This window comes from Phoca vitulina, unplaced genomic scaffold (genome assembly GCF_004348235.1).
Source record: "Phoca vitulina isolate PV1807 unplaced genomic scaffold, GSC_HSeal_1.0 scaffold2, whole genome shotgun sequence".
In the NCBI taxonomy this organism is placed as follows: Eukaryota; Metazoa; Chordata; class Mammalia; order Carnivora; family Phocidae; genus Phoca; species Phoca vitulina.
Window position 1 is genome coordinate 92,903,201 of NW_022589705.1, and position 8,851 is coordinate 92,912,051.

General features: G+C 48.7%; 1 protein-coding gene across 2 annotated transcripts in view; it reads left to right on the top strand.

Moving 5' to 3' along the window:
* MTOR (mechanistic target of rapamycin kinase) overlaps nt 1–7,880 on the top strand; it is a 121,141-nt gene extending 113,261 nt beyond the window's left edge. For both annotated transcript variants that reach the window (XM_032393713.1, XM_032393710.1), the window contains exons 53-58: nt 236–371; nt 1,041–1,106; nt 3,454–3,534; nt 3,813–3,893; nt 6,144–6,249; nt 6,942–7,880. In XM_032393713.1, coding sequence (XP_032249604.1) covers nt 236–371; nt 1,041–1,106; nt 3,454–3,534; nt 3,813–3,893; nt 6,144–6,249; nt 6,942–6,957 — 486 coding nt within the window. In that variant the 3' untranslated portion in view covers nt 6,958–7,880. The remainder of the gene's footprint in view (nt 1–235; nt 372–1,040; nt 1,107–3,453; nt 3,535–3,812; nt 3,894–6,143; nt 6,250–6,941) is intronic.
* Nucleotides 7,881–8,851: the final 971 nt, after the last annotated feature.

Genomic DNA, 8,851 nt, shown 5'->3' on the forward strand with positions numbered 1-8,851 from the left:
TGATCGACCTTTGAGAGAGTCTCACCATGCTTCCCATCAGACCTTGTGTCATATGAATCACAGGCCTGACCTGACCCCTTGCTCTGAACACCTTCCCAGCCTGATACATCAGTAATGGCCTGTGTCTGCTTCCTAAGTTCGGGTGACAGACCCTCTCGACTCGCTTCTGTCCTGAGGCCTTCAGGGGCGGGGCCGGGGCCAGTGACTTCTGTGATGAGTGGCTCTGGTCCTGCAGGTTACTGGTCTGGATGGCAACTATAGGATCACATGCCACACGGTGATGGAAGTGCTTCGGGAACACAAGGATAGTGTCATGGCCGTGCTGGAAGCCTTTGTCTACGACCCCTTGCTCAACTGGAGGCTGATGGACAGTGAGTTAATGCAATTGCCTGGGCGCTGGAGCCCGCACCCTCCAAACTGGGAATATCGGACACGTTGCATTTCACTAACCTTGCCCCCTGCCAGCCCGGAGCCTGAGCTATATAACTGGGCTGTTGGGTTATGTTTTCACAGAGCTGTTCCAGTGGCTGGAAATGAATTTCAAGTACTTTTTCTTATTAACTAAAACAAAAAACACCAATTATCAATTTGAATATTAATTAAAATACTTTCAGGGTAAACCCTGGTGATTCTTGTCTGTTCGGATTTCATACAGAGTAGCAAGCTGGCGTCTCAACAGGAGACACAAGCGCCTGTGATCTAGGGCAGCTGCATCTCTGTCTCCCCTTTGCTCCTCCTCCTTGGAAGGGGGTGACCGACCCCGGTGTCTCACCCACACCGATCAGTCCCACTCTCACCTTCTGTTATCTGGTCCACAGCATCTAAATTCAGCTCAGCGACACAGAGTGTCCCACAGGATTGCATACCCATGCTGACACCCCCTGCCGTCCTGAGTGATCCATCCTGGGCTCTCTCTGAGGGACTTTAGCTTTCAGTAAAAAATTGTATTTTTATGGTTGTAAGAAAATATCATATCAACCAAGTTTCTTTCAAGTCAGAGTTTGAAGCCCTTTTTATCCTCTCTTTGTTTCTTTCCCTAGCAAATACCAAAGGCAACAAGCGGTCCCGAACAAGGACGGATTCCTACTCTGCTGGCCAGTCAGTAGGTGGGTCCATCCCCTGGGAGACTGCAGCTTCTGTTTCCTTTTGTCCAGAGTGTGTCTTAAACAGGGAGAGCTTTGTGACTGCCATTAGGAAGCACAGTGGAGGCGGTAACAGATGCCCGGAAGCATGTTTTCTAAAGGCTCTGACCAGTGATGCAGTCCCGCAGCAATTCTGGCCCTGCTAAAACAGTGTCTAATGGGCACTTAGTTAACTTCAGAAAGTTGGTCTAGAAATATTTACTGAGCATAAGTTTTTTGTTTTTTTTTTGTTTTTTATTTCATCCTTCTCAGGATGGAGTGGGTACCTAAGGCTCAGGAATTTTGATCCGAATTTCTATCCGAGCTTAAAAAACACATTTAGGGACCCCTGGGTGGCTCAATCAGTTAAGCGCCTGCCTTTGGCTCAGGTCACGATCCCGGGGTCCCGCATCGGGCTCCTTGCTCAGTGGGGAGCCTGCTTCTTCCTCTGCCGCTCCCCCTGCTTGTGCTCTCTCTCTCTCCTCTCTCTCTCTGACAAATAAATAAATAAAATCTTTAAAACAAAAACAAAAAAACACAATTAAAAGCATGTCTGAATATTAGCCAGTATTTTGTATGCCCTTTAGTGGTGTCTGGACTGGGATAATTATTAGCTGTATCACATGGTCCTAGAGCCTTGTTAATAGCTCAGGAATAGGAGGATGGAAGCAGTAGAAGCATATTTACGTTGCTGGCTGAGGAGCCGGGAAGCCACAGGAAACACTTTCCAAAAGTGCGTCCACAGAATAGGGTCCCAGGAAGATAATGCCCCTCCGAGAGCCAGAACAGGGTTTGTATATGGAACCTCTCAAAGGTCTTAGAGTAAAGCTGTTTAACTTTATTTCACACCCACACCCCCTTGCCCGCCTCCCCAGCCCCCTCCTTTTCCCTCATAACATCTAACAACATAGTTCACACCTTGGAAATACTGTTGGGGTGTAAAAAAGTAGATATTCTCTACAGACGTTTATGGAACATTTGCAACTAGTTGCTTAGCTGAGCCAAATAATGTTTAAGGGTGCAAAGAGAATGTGACGTACAGAGATTACCATGGAGAAGCACAGAATCACATTACAGAATCGACCGAACTGTATAGCCTATGAACTATTTTTTTTTTTAAGATTTTACTTATTCATTAGAGAGAGCACAGCAGGGGGAGAGATAGAGGGAGAGAGAGAAGCAGACTCGCCGTTGAGCTGGGAGCCCGACGTGGGGCTTGATCCCAGAACCTGGAGATCATGACCTAAGCCGAAGGCAGACGTTTAACCATCTGAGCCACCCAGGTGCCCCTAGCCTATGAACTATTAAGAGAACAGTAAAGTCCACTGTATGATCCAGCAGCTCACAGTTGGGTTTGGAGGAGAGGCCGTGGGGCTGAGAGAAAGGAGGTACCGCTCTGAATGGCAGTCGTTAAGGGAGTTCCTGGGTTGGCTGGATTTAAGCTGGCCTTCCTGGGTGGGTGGGAAGGAAGAAGGTGTTTTGGGCAGGAAATTGAGGTGCCGGGTTATGGTCCAGTCTGTGAACAGGTGTGGACTCTAGCCTGGACACCATGACAGGATTTGTGAATGATGCCTGAATTACTCATGGTGTCTGGGGTACCTTGTGCGGGTGACTGGTCTCATCCAAAGTATGTGAGTAGGTAAGTGAGACTTAACAGGTTTCATTCTCAGGGTCCACCTCTTTAGTACGTTAGTGGGTGACTCCTCTCTGCTGTCTAGGGCGTGCCAAGGGGAACTGGGACAGCTGGTTCTGTTGGCCCCACATGGTTCTGGCTAGACCTGGCTGGTTCTCTGTGGCTTAAAAGTTAAGTTCCAAGTAGTCATTCATAAAAGTGTTATCACCCCTGGCTTCGTTTTGAAGGCCTGTGGTGTACAAGAACAATGTGTAAATAACTTCATACTTCTGCTTCTACACTCTTCTCTCCTGAAGGCCACAATCAGTGGAGGACGACTGTAAGCCTGAGGACTCTCTCTGCCCAGAAAGGATGTATAAATTCCTCCAAAGAATAGCACTTTGGTCATGGGTGTGACCCACTGAAAGCTAGTGCTCTTTATATTATCATCAGTTGTTTTGACAAGTTTTGTCGCCAGGGATTCATTCACGCTCCTGTTCTCTATGTCAGAACATTTTATAAATGCCGTTTGCTTGAAAATTCATGCTTTGGAGATGTAAAATCTTATAAACACATAGTGACCATTCTTCATCTCCTTTCCCCTCAGAGGTAGCAGTGAGTGTTCAAGGGAATATAGTGTGTAAAGAAGTAGAGCTAACGCTTGCAACAGTGGTTTCTTGGTCTTGGAATTTTCTGCCAATTGATTTTTTTTCCTCCTAGAAATTTTGGACGGTGTGGAACTTGGGGAACCTGCCCATAAGAAAACAGGGACCACAGTGCCAGAATCTATTCATTCTTTCAGTAAGTCTGACCTCTGAGGAATCGCACCAATGACTAGCTCATTAAGAACATAGCAGCTGTGCTGTACCATGAGAGGGGTCGGTAAGGTAAAGCAACAAGCCCGCCTTTGAGCAGACAAGGGCCTATGAATATCTCATTCTATTCTGAAGACAGAGATAGACACAGAGGAAGAATTACTCAACACTTCCAAAAGTGAATATTTGAGAAAAACAGGGGCATCCATTGAACCTGTTATGACGATCCCATCTTATTGTTATTTCTACTTTTGTGTATTCCAGTTGGAGACGGTTTGGTGAAACCAGAGGCCCTAAATAAGAAAGCTATTCAAATTATTAACAGGGTTCGAGACAAGCTCACTGGTGAGTGTGTGTGTGTGTGTTTACTTAAAAGGAACATAAAGTCTTGCGAGATTTTTCTCCCCTTGAGTGGGAGGTCGGCCCCTTTCCAGCGGTGTTGGTGCCTAAACTTTGACTCTGCAGCTAACTGGAGGGTCTCTGAGGCGATCAGTTGAGGACCCTCTCTGATTCTCTAATGAACATTAAACTCACTCTAAGTAATGTTAATCTCATTTTACCAGACAGGGGTGAGTAAAGTTCATTTGGTTCCAAATTCAGGAAAGTTTTTCTTATCATCATGGCTTGATATTGGAACAGACCTGACCACTCTGATCCTTTGCCTTCCTGCACTTCGGGGACTGTTACGGAGTGGAGAGCATGGAAGGAGAGAAATGCATACCTTTGAAAGCAAGACACGTCCTATAGACCAGATGGTGTGACAGGAGGTGGGAGTCAAGGGGCTCGAAGACCCCAGCTCCACCACACCCTATGTGAGCCCTGGGCCTCTCTGTTCATCTGGAAGAATGCCTCTCTCAAAAGGCAGTGAGGCTCAAATGAGACATGGGATGCCAGGCCTCAGCATTGGAGCCTGGCACAGAAGTGTTGAAGTCAAGTTGTATTTATTTGTTGAGCACCTATAAGCCCTGGATGCTGACGAAACGGCTGGTAGGAGCCGACAGATTGCCTGCCCTCATGGAGTCGGCATCTAAAGGGGCCGTATTAGGTGCAAGAAAGGGCTTGGGCTGTGATGCTAATCACAAGGGAATTTAAGTGCCCGGAGTTCCAGGAAAGCTTCTCTGGGAAACAACCCTTGAGCTAAAATCTGAAGGAGGACATAATTAGAGGCAGAGTGTTCCAGGTAAAGGAAACAGCACATGCAAGGGCCCTGTGGTGGGAGCGAATCTGGCAAGAAAAATGGTCTGAACGCAGACGAGTCTGACTGCCACAGAGAGCGAGATGGGAGGCGCACAGAAGCAGAGGGCACACACTCTGAGCGGGCCGGGGCGGGACCATACAGTGCCTTACACTTTCATCCTCCGTCCTAAGGGCAATGGGAAGGCTCTGAGGGCTTGGAGGGGGAGCAGGGAGGCAGGAGGGGCCCAGTGGGTTTGCACTGGGGAATTCTCCCTGCTCTGGCCATGGAGGCTGTGTGGAGGGAGGAAGCTGCTGCCGAATTTGCGGCTGGACAGTTGACTAGACTAGGGAGGTGGCCTCCAGATCTTAAGGAGGTAAAATGCGAAGGATCGATGAGGAGGCATGAGGGACGGCAGGCACCGAGGACAGCTCCAAGTCCCTGGCAGCTTTCTGAGAGTGAAGAGCCTGGCAGCCAGACCGAAGGGGTTGAAGAGAAGGTGAAGTGAGAGAGGGAAGCGAGGCAGAGGAAGCAAGTTTCAAACTTGTGAGAAGCTCAGCCTCATGGGGAAGGGGGTGGGGGCTGGCTGCAGTAGGGTTAGTGCGTGAGAGCCTTTTGTTCTTCAGTGCGCAAAGGGAATGAGTTTATAGAAGTTTGAAGACAGGAGTGAGAGGAGGGTAGGTGACCGTGTAAAGCACCCTAGGAAGCGGGAGGAGGTGGGATCCGAGTGCAGGTGAACTTAGCCTTCAGCGGGAGGAGGGACAGCTCCCCAGGGTCGCAGCAGCACCACCGAAGAGGGAGCTCCTGTGGAACAGATCCAGCTCCTTGAGCATAGCCTGACACCTCAGGGGTCCAGAATGATGAGCTCAGTGAATGGATGAACTTGTCAAGTAGGAGCCGAGGGCGGGTGCTGACGGTGAGAAGCCAGCAGGGAGGCTTGGACACGGGGCTGGGGGGGCTGGGCAGGGGAGGACAGGAAATGGCCCTTGTGCCAAAGAGGCTTCATCAACTGGCCATGAGTGCCTGTTCCGGGCTGAGATGATGGGTTTGTGATGGAAACAAGCTTCCCTATGGGAGGAAAGGCCCAACCATGGAGGTTATAGGACTGAAACCGAGCACAGTTTCTCATCCACTTGCCTGATGATTGCAATAGATGAAGGAATCTCTGCAAACCCAGTGGCCAGCTCTTCGACACTCCTGAGCTCAGCCAACTGCAGGCCTTTCCCCTCTTTGAACCAAGTCTCTTAGGAGGAGACTGGTGTGTATTCAAGTCACATGGAGGTGAATTTAAAAACCCGGCTGCCATGCAGCCTTCATACTCTCAGACAAGGAGAAACTGAGCAGGGCTGCCCAGACAGGCCAGCCGAACCGGGGGCAGGGACGGAGTGGTGCAGAAGGACTGTGTGTTTCTCCTGTCCTAGGTCGGGACTTTTCTCATGACGAAACCCTGGATGTCCCGACACAGGTGGAGCTGCTCATCAAACAAGCCACGTCACACGAGAACCTCTGTCAGTGCTACATCGGCTGGTGAGCGTCTGTGGGAGGCGCGGTGCGCGGACATGCACACAGGGCCCCACCCCGTGCCCCAGTCCCGCCGTGGCAGGAAAGACCTGGGGCGGGTGGTGCAGGGATCCAGAAAGGGGAATCGCAGTGTCGGATCTCTTAAAAAGTTTGTATCCGCCGTGTGCGCTCCCAATTCTAAAAAGGGAGGAACTTGAGTAACGTGGGTGCATATTTGGAAGGCAAACACCAAAGTAAATTAAAATTACCTTAAAAAATGGTTTAGAAATGTATGTAAGTCCCTCTTTTTTGAGGGTGGGGGACTGGGGTTCTTTTTGGAGTTTTGCTGTCAATTCCAAAATAGAGGGAAGGGCCAAGGAAAAGCTGGAGCACCGACAGAAGGAGATGCAAAGACAAATTTATGATCTGGGATTGTCACCTCAAGGACCGCTCTGGGGTCTGCTTTGATTAATTGCCCGAGGCACGCTTGAGGGTAGAAACTTGAGAGGGAGGCTGATGGGGGAGTGTCCTTCTGGGGCCAGCAGACATCAGCCCTTGACTGGAAATGATGAGTGTGTCCAACACAGTTAGTTGTGGGAGATCTCAAGGAATGTCCCCAGGGGTTGTCAGACCTTGGTCTCTCCATTTTCAGTGTATCCATGTAAAGCTTTGAAAAAGCCCAAATTATTAAAATATTTCTTTTCTCTCTCTCATCTTAGGTGTCCTTTCTGGTAACCCGAGGCCCAGACATGCCCACCGCGTTTCTCTTGAGGCTTTTGTACTTGGGTATATGCTTCCACTAAACTGAAACCACGGTCAGAGAGCTCGACTTTGTTTATATTTTGAAATGTAAATGAAACGTACTACTGTATATTAAACGTTGGTTTGAACCAACTCTTTAGCTGCTGTTGAAGAATATATTGTCAGAAACACAAGGCTTGATTTGGTTCCCAGGACAGTCAACACAGTAATACTACACAAATCAAGCCATTGATTTGGGGGAACAGAAGATTCATAACTTAGAAATACGGGTTTTGACTTAACTCACAAGAGAACTCTTCATAAGCATTGCTGATAGAAGAATGGCCTAGTCGTTCCTCTCAACAAGGATACAGCAAACTGCACAGTCAAGAAGCCTCAGGCCATGGGAGGACACATGTTAGGAATCGGGAGAAGCTGACTTGGTCACTTCCACCCATCCCATTACCTCACTGGTCCGCAGACAGCATCATTTGTAAGATGGGCCAAAATGGGTGGAAAGTGTCTGTCTTCTGCCTCACCCATGATGCTGCGACTTACACACTTCAATCCAAGACCCGAATGCTGGGAGGGGAGTTTCTCGCAATGGCTGGGTCGCCTTCGCGGAGCGACGCACAGAGACCCACGTGCAGTAGGGCGGCCCGCAGCAGCCTTCCCCAGCACAGTCCTGGAATGTTTTCAGTGAAGTCTGAACGCTCTCTGTGTAGAGCAAGGCCTTGGAAACAAATGCTGTCCTGGAGGTGCTGACCACAGAGAGGGGAGGTCTGGTACCTGCGGGGAACTCTGAGCAAAAGAAATAGTAAACTAAATGCACAAAGTATCAAGTGTAGCCATTCTAGACACCACGTTGTATCTGAATAATTTTTGTGCCAATAAATGACATCAGAATTTTAAAAACGTGTATGGGTGTCTTTTTATTCATAATTACGAGTTTATAAAGGAAGCAGGTCCTTCAACAGCCAGGATTCACTAAGCATGTGGTACAAGGGACCATGCAGGACACGGGAGCTACCTGGCGTGGTCCCCTTCCTCGTGTTCACAGGCCAGACAAGGCGGGGTCGCCATCATGTCAGAGTGGACTGGTAACTCCCCCAAGCCAAGTGGGGAGTAGAACCACACCCAGGGTGTGAGCCCCAGTGGGAGGTGCGAATTCCACTGGCCGAGCCAGGAAATCCTCATGGAAAGGGGACATTTGCCATGGGTGTTAAAGGATGAGTAGGACTTTATCAGATGAAGCATGTGAAGACATTCAGCAGAAAGTCGGTCTGAAAGCACAATATCCTGCAGGAATGGCAAATATTAACTTGAACCCTATCCGAATGCAAGTCTTAAACCATTTTTGATATGTAAAATGGCATTTTCACACAGTCGGACCTCAGTTCAGCATAGCTGGCTGAGTGGTCAGTGGAGAACAAAGGGAATGACAGCAACTAGAAGGGGGCCAGAGAGGAGAATGTGGAGCCAGACTGTGACCTGCCTCGGTTCAACAAGAAGGAGTTTGAGCCTGATGTGTGGACAACAGGGAACCGTGTGAAGTTCGAAAACCAAGAAGTAGAATCTGAGTAGTATTTTTAAAACAGGTAACCAGTGTCAAACAGGTAAAGAGAAAACTAGATGCCGCAGGACCTAGGAAAGAGGCCTACAATAATGGGGAGGAGAGAGCGTTAAATGAAGGTGGCAAGTGCCATGCAGAGATTCCTCTACAGAGAGCATGCCTATGGAGTGCTTCCAAAGAACAGCATTTTCAGTTCAGGTAAATTTTCTATTTCTAAATTCCTATGGGCTGCAGCTACCCAGTGAGAAACACTGAATCATAAAAGCTGTTCAAAGAATTTGTATTAGGAAGAGCAAGAACATTACAAGGCCAGGG